This window comes from Catharus ustulatus, chromosome 7 (genome assembly GCF_009819885.2).
Source record: "Catharus ustulatus isolate bCatUst1 chromosome 7, bCatUst1.pri.v2, whole genome shotgun sequence".
Taxonomy (NCBI): Eukaryota; Metazoa; Chordata; class Aves; order Passeriformes; family Turdidae; genus Catharus; species Catharus ustulatus.
Window position 1 is genome coordinate 24,995,501 of NC_046227.1, and position 22,969 is coordinate 25,018,469.

The 22,969-nt window shown below is 38.4% G+C and overlaps 1 protein-coding gene across 2 annotated transcripts in view; it reads right to left on the reverse strand.

The window, feature by feature from the left end:
* Positions 1 to 6,764: 6,764 nt before the first annotated feature.
* GYPC (glycophorin C (Gerbich blood group)) overlaps positions 6,765 to 22,969 on the reverse strand; it is a 28,717-nt gene continuing 12,512 nt past the window's right edge. Inside the window, exons 1-3 of one of the 2 annotated variants that reach the window (XM_033065394.1) lie at positions 16,223 to 16,333; positions 10,398 to 10,448; positions 6,765 to 8,164 (exon numbers count right to left, since the gene is read on the reverse strand). In XM_033065394.1, the coding sequence (XP_032921285.1) occupies positions 7,968 to 8,164; positions 10,398 to 10,448; positions 16,223 to 16,292 (318 nt within the window). In that variant the 5' untranslated portion in view covers positions 16,293 to 16,333 and the 3' untranslated portion in view covers positions 6,765 to 7,967. Of the gene's footprint in view, positions 8,165 to 10,397; positions 10,449 to 16,222; positions 16,334 to 22,969 lie in introns of those variants that run through there. The other variant, XM_033065395.2, reaches the window with a different exon arrangement.

The following is a 22,969-nucleotide window of genomic DNA, read 5'->3' on the forward strand; positions in this document are numbered from 1 at the left end:
GCTAAAGTTAAACACAGCTGCCAGATGTTTCTTTGCAGAGAAAAAGGTGAGAGAGATATTGAATGAGAAGACAAAGAAAAATAATTCTGTGGGGGCTTTTGGCAACTGTTCAGCATCTTGCTGTTCAGGGGAATCCATTTGTTCCTGATTCTGTGCTGTGCCTTCCATTTTTCATTTTACTTTCTTGCATCCTGGTGTCAGAAGCATCACTCATGTCATGCACGAAGAAAGACTGAGACAGTCCTGAGCTCCCTTCATGGAACAACAGTCTGCACCAGAAAACTGAGAGATGAAATAATCTCTGATTCTTCAACTTTTGTTCTGCTAGCTAAGTTCTGCTGCTGCTGAACAGAAGGGAATTTAGATATTTCTGCTCTATGGAAGAAATTGTGAGCACAAGGCTCTTCTTATGCAGAACATTACAGGAATATGAGCAAAGGTATGGAGAGACTTGAGGGCCTCACATGCATTTGTGAAACAAAAACTTATGAATGGAGAAGAAGGCAAAAATTGACAGTAAAGAATGGTAGGAAGTGTAATTTAACTGAAATACAATATAAAATCTTATTTATGTTACATATGAATAACAGAGGGCTTTATTAAAATGCTATTGATCATCCCATTAGGTGTTAGAATGAATAAAGATGATTGTTCCCAGTAACTAAGAATGTGGCGCTGAGTTGCATTTTATCAACATACCCATATGTCACACTGAGAAGTCCTTCCAAGTGAATTTGGTAGCAATCCCTCAGTGAGATTAAATACTTTTTTTTCAAGGTATTGGAAACTGAGTGACCATTCAGGTCATTCCTGGTCATTAAGCAAAATCACAAATTAAGAAACATCTCTATGTATAGTTCTATCAAGATAAGTTTCTAAGGTGTGAAACCTTTATTTTGAAGCTGAAATACAAATGTTAATCAAAATATTTGCTGGGAAACAGATTTATTACTTCAAGGTCTGAACCTTTTTCTTTCTCAGTGCTGCCAAAATATCTTGTGCTGAAGCTTTAGGTTGATAGAATAGATATGAAGTGAATCATATGTACGTGTAAGGTCATGCTATGTGATGGCACTTCATTATGAAATCTATTTTCATGTACTGCCCTTTAGTTGCTAATCTTTTCTTTACTCACCTCTTTGTTTCTGCTGCAAACATGTCAACTAGCAGCCATCCATAAAGGATTCGTTTGGTGTGAACATACTCTGATTATTCCTTGGTAATTAGCCTGTGGCCAGTCTCCACAGAATTGTCATGCAGTCCCACTGGTACCTGTAAAAGCCATCACAGATTTGGGCTGCTCAATTGGAAGCACCTCCAACACCACTGATTGCTGTTGTTGATGTGGTATGAAGTCAAGATCCAATTTCCACAATGTGCTGGCTATTAATGATCTGGTTTATAGTCTTCAGTAGCCTCTCCTCTTTGCTCATCTTTGCTTCATCATTAGAACATTGCTGATGAACCATTTGGCTGGTGCTGGCTTCTAAACAGTCCACACATCAAAGTCCTGTGGCCCATTGGAACAGCTTCTCTACAGATACCAAAACAGGTGATCCCCTGTCCTTCTGGGCCCTCCAGGTTTCACCACTTGGAGGAACCATTTTGACCCAATAACATATGACCTGCAGACCTTTTCTCACTGACAGGAGTGATCTTTGAAAAAGGCAGTGGCAAGATTGTTAATGGTTGGACTTGATGACCCTAGAGGGTTTTTTCAACCTTAATGATTCTTTGATTCTATTACAATACTTATTTCACCAGGCATATCCTCTCAACACTCTTTAACTGGGGATATATTAACATAAAAGATCAGTTGTGTGGAAAGCATGAAGAACAAAGCAGAAGTATTCACATTTGGTACCAGCTGGGTGGAAGGCAGGTCAGCCAACAGCAAACAGCCATTAGATGTTTATAATGTGCCCAGAATTTTAAGGATACCATGCCTTAGATCATAGAGCAGTGCACAGGTCCACACCAACATCCACAGGGTAATGTCTCTTCAGAGAGAATAATTGTTTGATTTCTCATTTGAAGATTCACTCCTTCTTAGATCTATCAAAAGCTTCTCCTACTCTTTAATGCAAACACTAGCAGTATATCTTTTAGGGTTTGTATGCTCTATTAAGAAAAACTCTAGCTGACTATTCCTTTTTGATCTACATTCTCATGAAAGCAACATAATTGTCAATTCTAAAAGTTCATGATGTTTTAAAAAAGAAGAAAAATATGAGAAGAGCCTTTTAAATGCTGAAAATTACAACTTTAATTATAAAGTTATTAATTTCTTCATACTTTTTCCATTCAAAATATAGTAGCTTCATAATATCTGTGTATTAATAGCTTTGGTAAATACAAACATTGTAGTCAACTTTAACATAAAATCAGCAGTTAGCTTTGGATGCTCTCTTTCTCTGTTCTTTTCATAGCAATGCTGCAATCCAAATAGATTTCATCCAATACTTTCCATCATACATACAGTACAAAGCAACAGAAAAGTTGTGAAGGCAAGAAGTCATGCTGAAAGATCAGCACTTATAAAGACTGTATTTTAATTTAATGTGTTTCTTTCTGGCATGTGTGGAAATACAGTTTTGTTTTTTTTTTGCAGGAAGGATAAATATGATCAATAAAATGCATGTCCTGCTGAATTCAGTAGGATTTTGTCCCAGCCATGCAAGGAATGGGCAAGGAGAATAAGGATTCCTTATTTTCAGTCACTTTCAATACTGTTGTCTTGACTTAGAGAAGGATCTCTACTAGAAAAAATATTTAACTTCTTTGTGATATGGTTGGAATTTTTTCTTACCATCCATGTTTTATTTTGATATTGTTATCTTCCTTTATTTACCCAAATCTGATGTGGGTCCATTGCTTGTTCAGGTATTTGTTATTCTGTCCTGAATGAACTGCTGCTGTGAGGCGTCTGCACGTTCTAAACATACAAAGCTTTCTCATGTGAAGAATGACAGGTTTTGGAAAATGCAGTAAACAGCTTTTAATACATTTAATGTGAGTGTTCTGATGGTGTGTATGTACCATCTTTTTTTTTACTGGACTTGCACACACAAGGAATCCAAACATCTCATTTAATTCAAAGAAAATATCTCACATAATTTAAAGAAATTTGTTGTCAGCAGTTACAGTGAGCAAATACACTGTTTTCTCCAAACAGGAATATCTATTTTGTTTGAAGAAAAACTTCTCTCCATCCTTATTGGCATGAGATTACCTTCTCTTGCTCTGAAAAAAAATCTACTGACTTTCTTAGCACCTTGTCTCAGTGTTTGTTCTGTGAGGGATTCTTGCAGGCTTTAACTAGTGCAGTCCTTTTCTGCTTATCCTGGAACTATTAATGTGTCAGCACTTTGTCTGCATTCCTTGTTTAAAGAAAATATTCCATTTTATTTCCATGTTTTTATGTACCCTCATGATCCCTAGACTGCATTTAAGAGAAAATTTGATGTTCTGAGAAATCCCACAGTCCTATTTTTAATTGTATCACAAAGTGATTTGCGTTTGGTATTCTGAAAAAAACAAACAAAAAAATACACATATATATATATTATATATATCTTGTTTCCTTGACAAGTGGCTGACTAAATTCTCCTCAGGTTGGTATTAATGTGCAATTACATATTGGACTTGGGGAAAACCTGGAACAATAGAGGCCAAGCCCCAGAAAAAATGCGTACCAGGTCCATGGTCTGGTTGGCCAGATACACAATTGGGTCTGAGTTTTTTCAGACACAATTACTCTGCTGAGCTGTAACCACACTTCAGAGGCTGAGATGGGCAAGCAGTGCAGGGGAGGACTGTCAGTTATGCTCATAAAATTAGAAGAAATTGAGTTCCAGATGTTAAGGCAGAATGTCAGAATATTGAATCTGTGAAAACTTTTTTCAAAGATGGACAAAAAGAAATAGTTTAAAAGGAGATTAATTTCCCTTTGCAAGGGATTATTTTTATCAGTGAAAGAATTTGAAAGCTTCATGAACCCACTAGTAAAGCTCACTAATTTCACTAGAAACACTTTTTAATCTTGTCATTTCCATATATCATGAAAAAATATCCTGTGTTCCTACAGCATTGTATTTATTTTCTGTCTGCCAACTTCAGCAAATATTGGTCATTTTGGTGCACTGCTTTCCCTTACATCATTGAAAAATTACATACTTGTAAATGTGGACCTATGACTTCCTATGCAAAGTGGGATTCAACAAGTTTTCATAGGGCACTAAGGCATGAGGACAAAATCAAGTGGCTCGAGGCATCACTATAATGCTCCCTTGTTTAGGGAGAAACACTGGAGAGGATCACTGGAGATTTATAGCACTAAATTTAAATTTAACAACTACAGATCTTGCAGTGCTATTTTTAGACCTGTTGTCTGTAAAAATGTGGCATATGTGATCACTCTGTAAATCCATCTCAGGTCAGGTTGGTCAGGTTTGCTCAAATTTGACATAGGATTGCCAATCCAAACCTAAAACCTTTTTGAAAATTTTTATTGGCTAGCAGAGAGGGGCAGAGCACCTTCAAGAATAAAAACAGATAAATAAATACATAAGCACACAGCTATTCCTTTGCCATGGAGAAGGCATTAGAGGTCCAGATGGGAGCTGGGGGACTGCAAGCAAGAGCAGCAGCCACAGCTGAGAAGATGGGGCACTTAAGAGCTGCAGGACAACACACCACAGCATCACAGGAACCCCACATAAAAGTATGTGGGGGAAGAAGAATCTGTTTTATTAATCATTCTATTCAGGAAGCAAATTGCAAAAATCATTTAACCATCAGTGATGAAAAGCTACAGCTGCCAACTGAGATGTCTCAGCGTTGTACACAATGTTTGCTTTAGCACAGCATGCTGCTTGCAGAAGGATGTTTTGCTAATTGGTTGTGAAAGTTATAGGAAGTTTGTAATGCACTCTTTTTACAACTAAATTGAATGATTCAAGACTGTACAGTTATTGTATAAGTAAAAAAAAAGCTGGATGAGGCCATTAAAATCTGCCAGACACCAGATATCATGAGCTTTCTTCATGACAAAGCAAAGTTTTTCCTGAAGAACACAAAAAACCAGAAAATCTCCACAAACCATTTCTTCTCTCTGTTGAGTGTGCTTGAGTAATTTCTAAATACACAAAGTCCTGAAAACCAGAGGGCACAGTAAAGAAATAAATTCACTGAAACCACAGCTCATGACAGAAGTGCTGCTGCCCAATTGTTCAGATTGGCTCGTTACCAATAGGGAAGCTGTTCCTGAATGCTTGGACTGTTTGTCAGCCTAGATAAATAGGGGAGATGGGATAAAGATTGTTAATTAAGCTATTAAGAAGAGATACAGTCAGAGACCAGAAGCTGCATTCAGTTGCAATTTAAATGAAACAATGACACAAACTCTGAATTTGACTGAATTGGTAAGAATTGGCTGAGCTCCTCTGGACTCATGCTGTACCACCAGAAAACCTGGCCTCTACAATTCCAGTGTGGCATTTTGTCTAAGTCTACCTCATAATTTAAAAACTCACACCCACACCAAAAGAAACACCAAGACCTCTTCCTGTGCGTAACAAGTACGACACAAGTGTCTAATTAAATTCTGCAGGATCAACTTGCAAAAGCCAGAATTTCATGGCTGGGGAGAGAGGCAGGAATTTATTGTGTCCATCACAATTTTTTTCTAAAGTCAACTTTCTTTAACAGTTAAAATAATGTTACTTGTTCTGAATGTATAAAGGGGACAAAAGGCTGGTAATCCTCCATAGGTCCTGCTAGGGCTGGAGGAAAGTTCTTTGGTGTTCCCACACTGTGTGGGAGATGCAGCAGAGCTCAAGTCACCCCAGTTATCCTTTTCTCAGAAGAAATATTGACAGTTTCATTGAACTGGAGGGTCAAGAGTTTTCAGTTTTATAAACTCAGTCTTAACAGTTAAGATCAGTGATTTTTTTCTAACACTTGTCCTAAACAAATAAAATAGTTCCTATTTCAAAAGCAGTAAAATGATTTAAATATTAATGGGTCTATGAGGGAGGCAGTCAGGTGCACAATATCAAAATATTTGAGCTCTGTCAGTACTGTGTTTTGTGCATTTTATACTACACTAGCCACAGAATACAATGTGGTTCTGCAATGGTATGTATCTTAAGAACTTAATACATTTGGCACGAGTTTCACATTCTTTGGTTAAAATGCTAACACATGGGGTTTTAAGCTTCAAAATTAAAGGTATTTGGATTCTAAAAATAATTCAGAGTCCATCTTCTTCAAGTACTGACAAAAGACTGAGATTGTGATTGAAAGAAAATATCTTTTTTCTTCAGTTGGGTCCTCAGAGTCTTGCCTTGCTCAGACCCCTTTCAGAGTTATTGAGACCAATGTCAGTAACAAGCACCAGAGTCCAGGAGCTTTCCAAGCTCTGGTGCCAAGAAGTGAGCACAAGTGATCAGCCACAGTTAGTAGCACAGCTGTAGATGGCTTTATATATATGTACACACATATATAGATCAAAGCACAGGAAAAGATGTATCAACTTGAGCAGAGCTCATCAGTGTCTTATTTGTTATCTTGTATTTCTCCACCTCTATTTTCAGTAGTCCAGGGCACCACGACAGCTGTGGATGAGCAGGTGCAGAGAACAATTATCCTATTTCCAGAGGTAATTGTGGGCTTCAGTTAGGAAGCCAACTTACTGGGGTAAAGAAACTCATCACTGTTGATTCCTAGGTGAGGAATAAGAACTTTTCATGTAATTCACCATGAATAATCTATTTATTTATTTATTTATTTATGTATAATAAAGCATCGATGTCAGTGTAATTCTCTGGTTTAGCACACTGCAAAGGATATTCAGAAGCCATACAGGGTAAGAAATAAAGCCAGTGGGGTGCAGATGAACAAGCTTCTTTATAGTGACAGTCATGGGGTTGCATTTGTGAAAGATGTACTCATATCTGCACCAGAATGCAGTTCCTCTCCCTGCAAAAATCCACAGTCTTGCTGGCAGGCACTCAGAGAATTTTCTAATGCAAAATAAATAAATAAATATTCAGGCAAAAATATCTTACATGAAAAAAAATGTATCTGAGCTCCATTGTTTCAAAGGGCCAGCTCAAACCAGGATGTTTTACCTTTTAATATCTACCTATTTATGCATGTGTGCTGAAAACCTACAGACTAATTGGAATAATATTTTTACATCTACTGACTATTGTATATTATTGTATATTATTGCAAATTCCAACATTCTGCAGTTCACAAGCTGCATGCAGAACAAGTCAGTAATAAATCCTTCACTCTTACCTTTTCCATGTTTTCCAAGAGTTTTATTTCTTTGAAGTGTCTTCGATTTTTATATATATATATATATGTATATAAAATTCAAAAAATAAAAGAAAAATCCCAGTGTCCATCCCCAAGCAAGTAAAATAATCTCCCCTGTGCCAATAAAAATGCACATTTAAGGGAATGGGGGGGCATATCTGGGCTATAGATTTTTTTTTTTTTGAGCTAGATCACCTTTATCTAGTTTAATGCTTGTTCTGTTACCATTTGAAATTCAGTTTCAGGTAGTTCTTCATCATATCAGAATAGGATGCATCATTAACTCTAAGAGGATGTTTTCATTTGGCATCTGCTATTTTCACCAAATGTCAAGGCTTGACATTTGCTATCTTTATCTGGTTTTGGTGTATCACTCATACTGAGATTTTGTTTCTTCTTATATGATATTGATTTTGACTGTGACCAGCTGTGTTGCTAATAAAATCAACAGGCAAGTATCTGGCATTTAGTTCTTCACTGCTAGAGGAAAAGAAACAACCCAGTGGCCAAAAAAAGTAAAGAGATACTTTTCAATTAGGATGCTCGCCTGTATCCTCATATCATCCATCTCTTAGTACTTCTGTCGATGTCATATTTCTGATTGATTCCTTTGGGGAAGTCTCCATGGAAATCCTTGCCTCTCAGATGAAATACTCCTTTTTGCTCTCATCCACAGCTTCCTGGAGAGCTGGGTCATTTTTGAGAGCGGCATCGGCGCTTTCGGCGAACTCGGTTCCTTTGGCCTCGTTGGTGTGGTAGGTGCCCTTGTGCCTGTACATGTACCTGACCATCACCACCAGCAGGCAAATGAGGACGAAGACCACGGCAGCAATCACTCCTAGAGGAAAGAGACCACTTAAATGTATCACCAGGGGCAAAACACGAGAAGTGCCTCACAGCCAGGCACCATGAGTTGAGTTGCTTGGTAGAGAAAAGCCCATGTGTCGTAAGGGGTTTGCATGTTGCAGTGGCCAGAGTCAGAGCATGCTGCAGAAAGCAAGATGGGATACAGATATTGCAGAAATGCAGGAAAAATTCTCACTAGCTTGCTTTCAAATCAATGGCTTGATTTGGTTGAACATATTGGAGCTAAAAGTTCGTTATAAAATGAGAAGAAATAAAAGAACATAAAGGAAAACCAATAGGTTTCTTTCATCCTTCTGGTAACATACACCTGGGGTGGGGGGTATTGCAGACAACACAACCCTGCCTTCTCAAGTGTTCTCAATTTCAGGAAATGTTCAGGGCACTCAGTATTTCATAGGAGACATTCAACAAATAGCAGCAGCTGTGTGACTCTGGAACTGCTCTGTATTTGCAAGCTGCCATTTCATGCCGTGCCCTAATTAAGAAAGTTTGATTGTAATGAATGTGGAAGTGACACCTGGAAGAAGGAAGCAATTCTGGGTAGATCTTTCTTGTCTCCTGGACTAAGGCTATTTCCAGCTAAATGTTGACTGCACAAAAATCTCTACAGAGATTCACCAAATGGTGAATGGAAAAACTCCTAGTGAAAGAAATTAAATTCAAGATCCTTTTCCATTGTGAAATGGAAATTTCACAATGAAGCCAAAGAAGCCAAGTCCATGACAAGTCCATTCTTAAAAAACCTACACACTCTATCTCTTTCCTTCCAGATCAAATCATTGACTTAAAAATCCTGAAAACAAAGAAGTATTTTGATGTTTATTCAACTTGTGTGACTTTTATAATTTCTTAGACATAATTTTTGGCACGGATCCAGGATGTGCTTATAAACGTTTTTGCTGTGATTCTGTATGATAATACTGACCTGATTCATATTCATATGAATCCAGGAATAAGCCAATCATTAAAGAAATGCACAATAAAAAGAACTAGAACAGAACTTTCCTAGGGCTTCCTCTGCTGTCAGTGAAGGGGGTGTGTGTGTAGTCATTTCTTTCAGAAGTGAATTTTATGTTTTTTTCAGAAGAATTGTTCCCTGAAAATGCCTACAAATCTGCAGAGACAATGGGGGGAAAGTGGAGAGTACCTCTTTTCCGCATTTTATATTCAAGATAAGTGGCAAGAGTGGATATCTCCAAAGCTTTAGACTTACCAGCATTAGTATACTGAGTGGGGATACCCTACTGGCATAAAAACATAGGAATAGACAGAATATTAGCAGGGTAAATAAAGATTATAACTCTGTCTTTAAAGATATGCCTTAACAATATCCCCCAGATTTCATGGAGTTTGGTTCTGGAATGTGAAGTAACTGCTAGCAGAAATGAAATTGAACTTCAAGTTTAAAATAATATCATGGTTGCAGTGTGGGCTTCATCAGTTTTTAGGACCTCACTGGTATCCCTTGACACGAGAGGCTCTAATAGGCTTTAGATGTAGCACAATATTAATAAGCCTAAGGGACTAAGTACAAATCAATTTACCTGCTACTTGTTCATAGAAAGCTGAAATTAAAGTTGCAGGAGATGGGACCTGAGGGAAATATAGCAGAACCTCACCAATTTGCACTAATGATTGGTATAGCCCCTTGTGAATGACTGAAATTAGTGTGTTAGCATGGAAATGAACAAACACAATAAAAATAAAAAGACAGGTTCACTCTGTGAACATAGCTTTGCTCATTTATTCTGACAACTGTATTTAGTTTAAATGTATGAGAGAGCTTTAATGGAACACCAGGAAATATAGTGTGGTGAATTCTATAACAACAAAGGGTCAGCTGGTGTAAGGCAGCATCACTCAAATCAAAGATGCTACACCAGTTCTGTACTGAAGGACAAGCCTGACCCAGGGAATACTGAAGGAAATCAGAGACTCAGTTTTCTATTGGACTGTTTGGTATTTTGTCCTAAAATGGGGAATGGATGAGAGTGGTACTGCTCAGTGTAAGGTTTATGCTCATTATCTCTTCTTGTTATCTTGCCAATAGCCCCTCTGGGAGCAAATTTCCCACTGGCCTAATTAACTCTAATTGTGCTGCTCCTGTTGTCTTGTCAGCAAAGTAGGGGTTTTGCAAAATGCAAGAAATCAACAAACCTGCTGTTTTATTTCTTATGGTGTGCTTAGTACGGTCTGCTACTCACCTCCAATAACAGCCACATCTGCTCCAGCTGTGGGGCTCTCCACTTCTCCATCTATAAATAGAATAGAACATAAAAAAGTTAATTATAAAAAAGAAATTGGATCATATGGAGGAGCAGTGACTGTACTGGAGATGTTGTATTATTTCAACCTGTGAAACTCGGAACTTAATCAATATCTCTTGTTAGCAAAAGACATTTATGAAAGTTCACATTAGAGTTAGCCTTACTGTAACAGTTTTCTGCCATCATAACACTGGAAAAGAAATATCTAGCACATTATGCAAACTATCATGGCCCTCAGGGAAACACCTACTGTTTATTATGAGCACTTACCTGTAACATCCTCCAGTGAATGCTTAAATTAAGAGCATTTAGGTACTGTGATTACTCTCAGAAAGGTAGTTTTGGGGAAAAAAGGTTGATGTCTATTTATTTTCCCATTTATGGCTCTTCAGAGTATGGTGTGGATTTTGATTTGGTGTAAATTAATCTGTGTATTGATTTCAATTAATATTTGTTTATCTGCAATGTCCTGTTTTTAATCATTGCATTTGTTTTCTTTTCAGCTTACATTTGAAATCACAGCAAGCCTCTCATGTGTGTGGTATAAAACACAGTCCCCACTTAGAATAAGCCTGAATTCAGTGCTGATAAATCAAATAACATTATTTGCATTATGATTTATTAAAAAAAAAACAAACAAACAAAAAACCCCCCAACTTTACAATATAAATGCAAAAGAGAAGTACCTGACCACGTTTTTTCAAGAAGTAAGCAACTGGTCTGAAATGCAAACTGCTAAAAGAGTAGCTAGAATTTGAATTACACTTTTATCTTACCTATAGCACATAAGAACACTCAAATCAACTAAATAATAGCCAAAGCTTTTTTAAGGCAGGTGAAAAAATATCCCCAAAACCAGTGCGAATATTTCTTTCCTAATTGTTTCATACAGACCGTAAGTAGAAGTAAAAACATACAGACAAGCATTTCTTCAGCAGCTTCCACTTAGTTGATCAGGACAGAACTCTGAATTGTTTTCTGCTCCTTGTTTCATGCCACTATTATCAGCCCACCTATTATGTGGACAGTAGTACCCCAGATATTATGTGGACATCTGAGAGGGTGATAAACTCCTTGAGTTCTGTGCTAGATTAACGACTTATTTCTTTGTTTAGTTTTGTATGATGTATATAATTCTAAATTATACTGGCTTTTGAACAAGAAAAAAGGCTTTATGTGAGGTATTTTATTTTTCTAATTTCTCTTTGGTAAATGCAGTACATAGAAAAGTTCTCTGGAAAAGGTGAAAATGTGACTCCAAATCCTTCTATGAACTCAAGAGTGGCACTATAGCTGATACCTGGGATGCCTTTTGCTATATCAGTATATATGATTCAAGGACAAAACACTCTCAGCAGTCTTCTCCTTGCTCATGTCCAGTTTCTAACACCAGTTTGCAACAAGCTGAGGAAAGCTGAGATTCAAAGGATCCGCCTGTTCTCAAACATGAGAGGTGCTTTTTCTAGAAAGTAAGAGCGCTTTTTTCTCCCCCAGAGATCCTTCCCAGATTTTCTTCCATCAATATACTGATGGAAAGATTGAGCACATCTTCTGTAATCTAAAAATTGTTTTTATGACTGTGTCTATTCAAAACCCACGTACTCAGAAGAGATTAATTGCCTCAAGGTCAAAATGCTCCGTATTTCTTTACACACCAAACACATGCTGCATGCCAAAAATGCAGGCTCCTCTACAGCAATCAAATACTTGAAGGTGTGAATTCCAAAGTACTTCCCAAGCCACACAGCTTGCTGCCAAACATTAATTCCAGATCAAATTATTATCCCCTTAATTAAAAAAAGGTTTATGAGTAACTCTGCTCATGCCTGGCATTCTCAGGTGCCTCTCAGATGCAGATAACAAGCAGGTGCCTTATCTCTAGCACTTGCCATCACAGTGCTTTTTGATAATGGATTACAGTATCATCACTTTGCAGAAGGGTTTTCATTTTCATCTTTCTAAGTTGGCAACAGGACGCAGGACTCATCTTGAGCGATGGTATGGCTGGCACTGATGTGCTAAGTTGGCAGAGCTGTGCCCTTCAGCAACCAGCTGACACCCTGATGTGGCTTCTCTCACCACAGTTCCCATTTTATTGCAAGAACTGGGGCCTCACTACTCCTCTGTGTGTCTCCTTTTGAGCAGAGAATGGTTTGCTGTCCTCCCAGACAGCCTTTTGCTGCATTACTTGGAGTGCCAGAACACTGCAGCTACCACCAATGACCGCAGGGTCAGGATCTGCTCCCCAGATCAGTTTTGGAACAATGTTGATGGAGAGCACAGAGACACCCTTAACCCCTGTTTCACCATCTCTGAAATTCCACTTTGTCCAAGAATAGCTATGTGATTCATGGCAATGTTACAGTACTGTTGGGCAGGTGTGAAAGTACTGGCGTTGTTGGAGGTTCAGGCAGTGCCATCCTTCCTGAAACACGACTGAGGAACATGCAAGGAGCGTGTGATGGAATGAGACCATCCTCCCTGGGCAGCAGTGAGACAGCAGCTGCTGTCCAGAAGGGAATCCATGCTTGGCCAGGAACCTCAGCATGGCCTCTGTAAACTCTGTATGAGAAATACAGCGTGTTACTCTAGGACTGAATCTTCACTTTCTGAGGCTAAAAAGACATCCAGCTTACTGAAGGAATTTTTAGCTCAGCAATGGCTTTGGCCTTCTGGCACCTTCGTTATTCAGCTCTTCTTCACATGCAGAGTGCTCAGAGGTCTGTGTTTCAATAGCTGCTGTTGCACCTGCTTGGATTGTTTCCCTTTGTTTCAAGGACATCTTTTGTGTTATCTGTTGCTAAATTGTCCTTGCAAAACTTCCTCTCCCTGTTATACTGGCCCTTGTCCAACTACAATCTGGTTCTGAAAGTGTTTAAAAGTTGTTATTTACTGCCACTGGTTACCATGACACACAGAAATCAAAAGAGTGTGGGGAAACATGTTTTTCATAAAATTTCTGGCCATCAGAATGAGTAGAATAAATCAAGAATAGAACACACAAATCAAATTGTCTGTTGTAGGAAAGTATGTTTCTAAAAGCCAGAATGATGGGAAAGAAATGCTTTTGTGTCATGCCCTGAAATTCATCAAATTCCAGTTTTGCTCATAAACTTACAGATAAGGAATTTTTGCAGTAGAATGACAATTGTTACCTGTCTCATTCTCATCAATCACATCCTGCTGAGAAGGCAGCAGCCTGTGCAAGTCCCAGAAATATTCCTGATTTAAATACTGCAAGCAGATCTCTGGCTTTGTGCTTCACAGGTGGCACACCAGTACAACTGACTTGTATGTTAATAAGGCGAGTGGTCATTTATTTCTGCTAAATTTGTCTGTAAATTTGTTAAAATACCAGGTACAATTTTCCAATAAAACTTGATTTTTCTGAATTTTAGTAGTTCGCCCACCCCCACCCCCCAGTTTTAACCTATCCTCTTCCATTTTGTCTGAGAAACACTTGTTTGAAACAGGCAGGTCCAGCAGTGAAAATCTTTGCTTAAGGTTCAGCACTCTCCTATTCTCACAATGCATTTTTCTGACAGTTGTAATGATTTCTTTTGTTCTATAAATTGAAAATTTGAACCACTAACAGCCATAAATCACTTCCTGCCCCAAAATTCTGACACTAGCTTTAAAATACGTTTTTTTAAAATTTACATTTTCTTTTATATCTGAGCTTCATTCAAGTAGACCTTTCCAGTTCTTTACAATGGCAAGGACTAAATGTGCTTTGTAAAGTGAGGTTTTGGCATGATTTTGTGACACCAGAAAATAAGTCTTAAGAAAAACACACAATATTATGACAGTCCTGATAAAGATGCAAGACTTATCAGTGAGCTACTTTAGAAGCCTAACCATGTTAAGACATTTCAAATGACAAGCTGTTCAACTCCTATGGTGGTGGAAAAGGGTAAATTTATCCTCCAAATACTTTCTCCCATTCAGCATAGAAAGCTCAGAATTTAGAACTTGCTCCTTGCAGGAAACAATGATTTAAATGATTCTGTGGCTGCTTTAGTTCCAGACTAAAGCTGGTAGTGTTGAATAGAGAATGAAAATCCCGAGATTACAATTCACATTGTCATGATTCCCATGCAGCTGTGGGTGATGCTGCATTTTGGAGTTTGTCAGGCTGAGTGAATGTATAGATATCTGTGTGTGATAAGCAGCTCTGGCAACACAGGTTTCAAAGCCACTCGACAGCAGGCAGGCAGCACTGCTCCTGCTCTTGTCTTTCAGGATTCTCCTACCCCAAGCTTGTGCTTTTTCTTAGTAACCCCAGCATCTCTTATCACGATGATCCATTGCTGACTGCTAGGTTACAGTCTCAGATGAAGCCTTGGCTGCTAAATTACACTCAAGTAGGTCTTTAAGTGCTTTCTCAGGCAACCCATTCTCTCTCCTGATGTGCCCGTTGGTTGCATAACAAGTGATTGAAACTAATTCAATCCATGTGAATGATGGGTTGAACTCCTTAAGGCAGTCATTTCCTTCTCAGGGGTTTCCTAGGCATGCAGACTAGGAAACACACAGGAAGATTTCATCTCAAATCAGCTCACCTAACCACTTTGTGAAAAACTGCTGCTAATGGGACTTTGCAGGGGAAGAAGAACCCAACCTTATCCAGGGATCTTCTTTGCAGAACCACCCCAAATACTGAGCAAGTTGTTGCAGGCAGTGGTGTGTAAGCACTCTCTGTCTGGAGGCAGAAATGTGTCTTTAGAATGTGGCTATTAAATGTTTAATGGTTTTGTCTTAAACACCCATACTATCTATCCATGCAGGTCCAGTAAGCAAGATGTTCAAACTGAATGATAGTTCATGAATCCAGTTCAGGATTCAGGCCAGATAGAGATGGAATTCAGAGGAGAGTTTTACCTCAGTATTGATTGTTCTTTCCTTCTCCCATACATTTGAAAGAAAACTTTGGTTATAACAAGACAAATGAAATGCAGTTTACTCAGCAAGACAGATTCTAGTAAATTTTTGTCTATTTTTTTGGCTTGTATCAATTGACCTACCACAACATACCATACTAATCTTGCCTTATTTTTAAAAAGTTGCAATTTAAAAAGAAGACTGCCTTTTATATAAAGAACTTAGGTGAGGTTCTCCCCTCACCTCCACTCAAGATGATACCAAGATATTTGATTTGGTTCAGTAAAACGCTATAAAATTTTGAAAGCACTGAGGAGTATATGGAGTCTACCAGGCAGCTTTTGCAGTTGTTAAAATCCTTTTCTACAACTATCGAAATTTTAAATTTTTAAAGTATTCTTTATATAAAAATGTATTTATCATAAATGTTCCTTTCCCAGGGGCTTTTTTGTTCTTCATATGCTGTTCTGCAGTCATTGTTCTTCTTGAGTGGAAAAGCAGGTCCTAATGTGTCCCTGTTTTCTCCACTGATGCAAGACTTTTCTTATCACACACTTAGTATAAAAAACTAATGAAATCTTAACACCTCCATTGTTTATGCAACTGTGGTATGTCCTCCTTGCCCTCTGGTTTATATTTGTGCCTTGCCAACACACTGCATTCATGAGAAAATCATTAATCTATTAACCTTAGCACACTGATTTAATTTACAAGCTATAGTTAGAACTGGTTCACTGCAGCTGTATCTGTAAAAAGGAGTCGAACCAACTTCTGAAAACTTCATGTTAGAAATATGTTAATTGCTCAAGCTGCTCTCTGGCCCGTTACAATATCAGATGCATCACACTGAGGCCATTCTGAATGAAAAAAGAAGTCATTACCTATTTTAATATTTGCCAGTAAGTGTGCAGTGCCCTGCCAGAGCTGGCATCTCTTGTCCCGAAGGGTCATCAGCCTGAACCCATCAATTTGACATATTCGGCTGAAAAAGACATCACCAGCTCCCAGTAGACTATGAAACACATTAAGGCTGTTCTTTCAAAATTAAGGAACAGTTTCTCATCTGTCAATCTGGAAAAGAGACAGAATAATTTGGCTGCCACTTGTATACTAAATTATTATAAGGAAAATAATGGTGTCACATAACAACAACAACCACATGATCTTTTGGGCAAGTAAATAGACTGTGTTGAAAATGTAACATCGTGCAGATTAAAAATACACACAAAATTAAAATGCTCTGGGCCCAACTCTCTTGTTATCCCAGCTAACAAGTACTTTGTCATTAATTCTAAACAAAGTACAGTTTCATTCAAATAAAGGTCTGTTCAAGATTTTTGACACTTTGTAATCTAGAAAGGATAAAAATTAATTATCAAATTAATTTAATTAGGATTATCACATAATTTTAATCTCGTTTGATTCTAGCATACAGTGTTAGGAAAATAGACTTTCCACCATTCTAGAATGCTATGAAGTAAAGAGAAGAAAATATGTTTTACAACGTTTGTGGAAGTAATAACAGTTTCACCTTCTTTTGTGAAGCTGAATTGCCATTGGGTCTTGGGGAAAATCAGAGATGGAGAGATACACTAAAAATCATCTTACCAAAAAGTAATCATATGATATCCCTTAATGATAAGAGGGAAAAGGAGAAAATATTAATGAAATTTGAGAAAATATTTTAGGTTAAAAATAATGAGGATCTTTTAAAAGGGAACAGATACTCTGTATTTTGAAATTTTAAAAAATATCAAATTTTAAAAAAGGAAAAATTGTTTTAAAGGATTATATAAACTAAAACATACAGAGTTTTTAAAATTAACTTTTCCATTTTTCCCCCAAAAGAACTAAAAAATAACTGACAGTGCCCTCAAATTCTCCTTTCAGTTTGAGCAGTCTGAACCACATACTGTGATTTTGTTTTTGTGGCTTTTTTTTGGTTTGTTTTACTTTTTTTTTTTTTTTAGTTTGAAGTTACTGGAGACTTTAACTTCATTGCTCAGGGCTGCTGAAAACCCATCACCAATTCTGATGGCAAATGAATCCATCTGGTTAGAACCTCAAAATGGTAATTCCGCCTTAGAAGTACTATAAATGTTGCAGTGACCAGTTTCTGCTGTGCTTCAGTGTCTGAAGACCAAATGTTGCCTTCTTATCATACAAAGGTGCATGAAGTGTGAGAACCTGGAAGAAGGTTAATCTATTATCTATTAAAAATATGCTGAATATATTAAAAAATGCTGCATGGGGCAATTTGGGAGTTGTGTCCTGTTTTGACTGTTTCATATGTATAGCTGTAACATTGCAAGATTTCCTTATTTTTCTTGGGAAATGGGTTAATGTAACCAGGCCATCATTTACATTTTTCCTCTGCCAGCTTGTATGCAACATCTTCCTGGGAAGATAAATTGACCTGGAATTGTTTCATTGAGGAAGGAGTGACAAATGGAGTATGAATCAATCTGGCACCTGCAGTCCATGATCAGGACATTTTGCTGTCTTTATCTCTGCTCCTCCCACCTCTTCCCTCTTCATCAAAGCACAGTACTCCTTTTGAAGGCTTTACAATTGGGGAGGTTTTGAAAAAAAACCACTAAACAACCAATGAATCCAATGATTCTTGCTAATTTCTGCCTGTCTTTCCTCCAAAGTCAACAATTTTAAGTTCTATTAATTTTTTGTTGAACCAAAATGGGAACAAACCAGCCATTTGCTCCTTCACTGAGGTCAGAGCTGAACAGACAGGAGTTGCTGCCTTAACTGATTAATCATTGCAAATGCTGCAGATGACCATGGGTAATCAAAGCAGCTGACCATGGACATACTGAAAGCCCATCTCGTGATATTTCCCTTATAATTCTTAATAAATAGTTCATGAAAATATCATACCCCACTGACCTAAACTTTTTGTGTTAAAACATAAGCAGAAAAATTTGAGTCAGAACCTTTTATTGAAAAGTTGGAGGCCAAGAGATCTTGGAGTAGGTGATTTTTCCTTCCCAATCCCTTGAGTAAGTGGTTACAAGATGCAGTAAGACAACTTAACTGCTAAACTGCTTGTAATTATTTACCAAGACAAGCTTTTAATTTGTACCTAACAGGTCGACCAGCCTCAGACCTGACTCCAGAGTCATGAGAGGATAAGGTGATCTCTGTTTCTTAACGTTGTTATGCTTGATTTTATGACCAAAATAAGTTCTACAGATTAGGTTTTGGTTTGCACTTGAAACATACCCCCTTTTATGGACATGGCACTAAGCATTATGGATTTGGCACTAAGACAAACAGTTAAAATTAGTCCCCTTAACTAAGACAGTCAGAAGTACTTAGAATTTGAAGCAGTTTCATCAAATACATTTAACAGCATTTTTGCACTGATTTTCTCTGTTCCCTATCTGCCTGACTGTCCTTTTATCCTTCACAAATTTTGACTCCATTATTCAACTCCAACTGTTTTTATAAGAAAAGCAGGCTAGATAAGGACTGTTTCAATTTTCATGAAAACTGCAGAGTGGATAGAAAAGGGAGATCAGAGCAGCGCAGCACTAAAGGGGAGGCAGTGAGGACTCAGCATTTTTCAGCTCTGTTTAGCAGCAGTCAGCTGTCCAGTGACCAGGAGCTTTCCAGCCATCAGGCACACAGATCCAGCTCCCTCTCCCCCTGGGGAGCTGCTGGGGGTGGGATTTAGGGGGCAGAGAAACAGATCCAAAAGCAAGAATCTTTGACCTGATGCTGCTGCTGGCAGAAAACTCATTTTAATGAACACAGAGATAGAAACACGGCCATTATTCTATTGAGGCTGACTAATGACTATTTCTCATTGAGATGAAAAAGCTTGACCTTGTGCTTAAACTAGAGATGATATGACCAAGCTACACATAAAGTCACCTAGAAACCACGTGGAAACTGGTGAAAGCATGACAATATTGTAAGAGTTCAAAGGATGGAGCACCAGGCTCCTATCCTTAGAAAAGTATACTAATTTTCCCAACATGGGAAGGTTTCTTCATTTATGCTCATTCCCACCATCAATAGTCTGTAGCAAAGCAGTCCAACAGGTGATAATTCTTGGAAATGGGAGTTCCCTGAGCTCCATACCCTGGCTTATTTGGTATGAATTGTATTCAGCTCCATCCAGCTCATACACCAGTGCTTGCCTAAGGCGCTGTCTGCTGTGCATTGCAAGTGGAAATGTCAGGATGTTTAGCATATGCTCTTCAGGGATGCAGAGATCTTTCCTGGAGCACAGACGAGATTAATATTATTAATGGAGATATCTGTAGTGGAAACAATCTTCCAAATGCTTTGAATATTGAGCATATTAAACAAAGAAAATAAAACATATTGAAACACCTTAGAAACTTGCAAGGCAAATAGTAGCTCAGGGCAACAACATTTCTTATTTCCCAAGGTTTCTTCAATGAATATGCAGATTTATTTTGTGTATTTGCTCTGAAGACAAAGGCCATGTTATTATCTGAAAAGGAATTACGTATCAGTTCAAGTTATCTGAACAGGGTGGAGGAATTTTAGCAAAACTTCTTCACCATCTATCATTCATCTGAGCAATTCTTGACAGATTGTGCAACAATTGTTAGGAAAAAAAGGGAAAAGGATCATTTGTATACTATTTTTGGACAACTGTCTGGCATTATTTGAAAAATAGCATATTGAACACATTAACAGAGTTAAGCATGAAAAGACCTGCTCTGAAGCCATATACTGAATATTTTGCAGCACAGGATTATATTGTTGTGAAATTCATTAACAGTTTATTGCTAATGTTCCTCTCTCCTAATGCAGCACGAATGTCAAGCACCATGTAGGTGGAAGGCTAATAACCAGCCTGATGAGATGTTTGGTGCTGGAAAGGAGTCTGTGAGCTCAGCTGTCTCCACAGGTGCTGCAGAAGGATGTTAATGGGCAGTTGGCTGAGATGATAGCTGTGTGTCTCTTCCAACTAGCCCCATTCTGTTCTGCTCTGACACGCCTTCTTGCAAGAAGCTCTATTCAGCCTCCACACAGTGTGAATCATGGAGTATGATGTGGGAATTTCCTTCCCATCGACCAACGAGCAAACTTAGAATAGTTTAAAGAAGCTTAGATTTCCAGAGTCTATAATTAGGAAAAATAAATCCCTAACATTATTGTTAGCACTGCTTAACCATCCCTTTCCAAAGCTTGTGCTGAGGGCTTAACTTTGCTATGAGGTAGAGAGACCCATTTTTTTTTGCAGAGATTTCAACATGCCCTGGTCAGAAGGGCTTAATATCTCCTGTAGGGGCTTAAATGGGGTCTTACCCTTTGTGTTTTGCCTGTTGAGTTGGAGTCATGTTTATGTAAGGAAACTAATAATGCCAAAACTTGATGCTGCTACATTCTCAACTAGAAAATAACTTCATTTAGTTTAATCTCCTAATAAGGAGTCCTTTTTGGGTTACTGTTCACTTGAATGGCTCTCTGTAGACAGTGTTGACTTTCATGCAACCTGGAAATTTATAATGATTTCCGAGGCTCTTGTTTCTCTTTCAAATCTGGTTGAGACTGGTCAGGGGACCCAAAAGTTCTTGATGAGAACTGGCAGATGGATGAACAGATGATTAGGCAGAAAGATAGACAGCAGGAACACATAAGACTCATTTCATTAGGAAACTGGACTGAAAACAGAAGTAGCAGTGGGTACTTGGATAATATTCAAATTCTGGTCACCAATTTAAAAAATGCCATGTTTTTGAAACCATTTCAAACCGTGTAGATGACATCCTTCGTGGTTTAAACAGCAAAGGAAAGAACAAAGGAACATTGCTGAGATTTTTTTCTAGCTTCCCTTTTTGGTCAGAATGCTGCATTTTTATAGTTTGGATTGTATTTTAAACCTTTAACGCCAGATTCAGCTTGGACAGCCCTGGAATTTTCAATGGAGGATTAATGTGTGTCATTAAGCAAAGAAATATGGTCTAGTAGTTTTCAATAGCAACAAATGCTTGCCATGGTACTTCTCTGATCAACATATTTTTCACTTACTGTAAAGCCTTTGGGCTGGTCCTAAGTGTATGAAATATCCATGCAGGAAAGCTGACAGTGAATTGTGATTTGAGCTGGCTGCTACATTCCTGCAGCAAAGGGCTTTCTTCTTCCTAAACATTTTCCTTCCAAGCAGAAAACCAGCTCACCAAAAGGAAAGCCCCTTCCCCATTTAATATTTATTTACTCATAATTACTATTTACTTAGAGGGCTATTTATTTATTGGCAAATTGATCCAAATCAATCTGTAGTGTGAGTGTCAGTGGATCCATTAACAGGGAGAAGTTTGCTAGGTGCAGATAGAGAGGGCAAAAAGCAGGAATGCTTTTTGAGCGGTTGGCATACATCATAAATCTACATGCAGGAAAAACAAGTTCCCCAGAAGAAAAGCAGCTGGTTAAAGCAGAAGACTTCTTTTCTAGAGTGCTCTGAGCAGGGCAGAGAACTCCAGACATTCAGAGTGCAGTGACTCCCTTGAAATACAGTAGCTCTAGAAGGCCATGGAAAAGGTTTGGTGTGGTATTTCCTATGTAGGATTATACTGGAATGCACTGAGAAGTTGAGCCCCTCTCTCAGCTGTCAAATCGAGACCCTGGGGCAGAGCTGTTGCCCTGTGCCATCCTTCCTTCAGGGCTGCTGCCCCTCCACAGCCACATCAGCAGGGATGGGGCTCTGTGGCAGGCAGCAGCAGCAGTCACTGCTGGCCCTGCTGGCCCCAAGCAGGGCACTTTCCCAACACACACAGAGAAACACCAAAGGGTCCACATACAAGCTGGGATTTGCAAGAGCTCTCACTGCTAAACTGCTTCTGCTGCCTTTGAAATTGGTAAATTGGTTCTCTCACACATTCCACCTGCTCAGCTGGGCCAAAGCTGAAAGTTTTGAAAACTCCATTTTATGAGTATGAGAAACATGATAGAATCAAGCCAGAAACATAATATACAGCCTCTGTCCACCTTCTCTGCTTTCCAACTTCCCAGTTTAATTCAACAGTTGATGCTGCCTAGCATGTTGTGAAACTGCCTTCTCAAGCAGTCATGAGACAGCCTGCAAATTTCTCAAAGCACTTTCATAATATATCAAAACTATTTACCACTGCCTTCAGAGAAGTGTGCTTTGGAACAGTCTCATAAGGTCAAGTTATCCCACTGAAACACCTATTAGTATAAAGAGAAGGAAAAAAAAAAAAAAAAGAAAGAAAAATGAACAAGCCAACAGCAGTAGCACAGCCCTGGAAAATATGAAGTCATAAGCAGAGTTCAGCCAGAGCAGACTCCCATTAAATTTTGTTTAAGAGCCAAGTTCCACCCTGAGATATGTGTGAGCTGCAGTTTATTTCAGGGGGAGCTGTGCTGTGTACTTTATGCCATGGCAAGGCTTGGACACAAGTATGTATCGGTTACAGGAGAGGAGTAAAGCCCACTTCCTTTTTGCATTTTTTTGCTTCTGTCCATATAGATGAAATAGAAAACTTAAAGAAGTGGATCAAACAGGCCACAGGCCCCAGCTTCACAAGGCCTCTCTGTCAGATGTAATTCCTTCTTCTTTCACAAGACCTGAATGTCTGTCTTTAAATCCAATAGGCTCCTTTCACAAGACG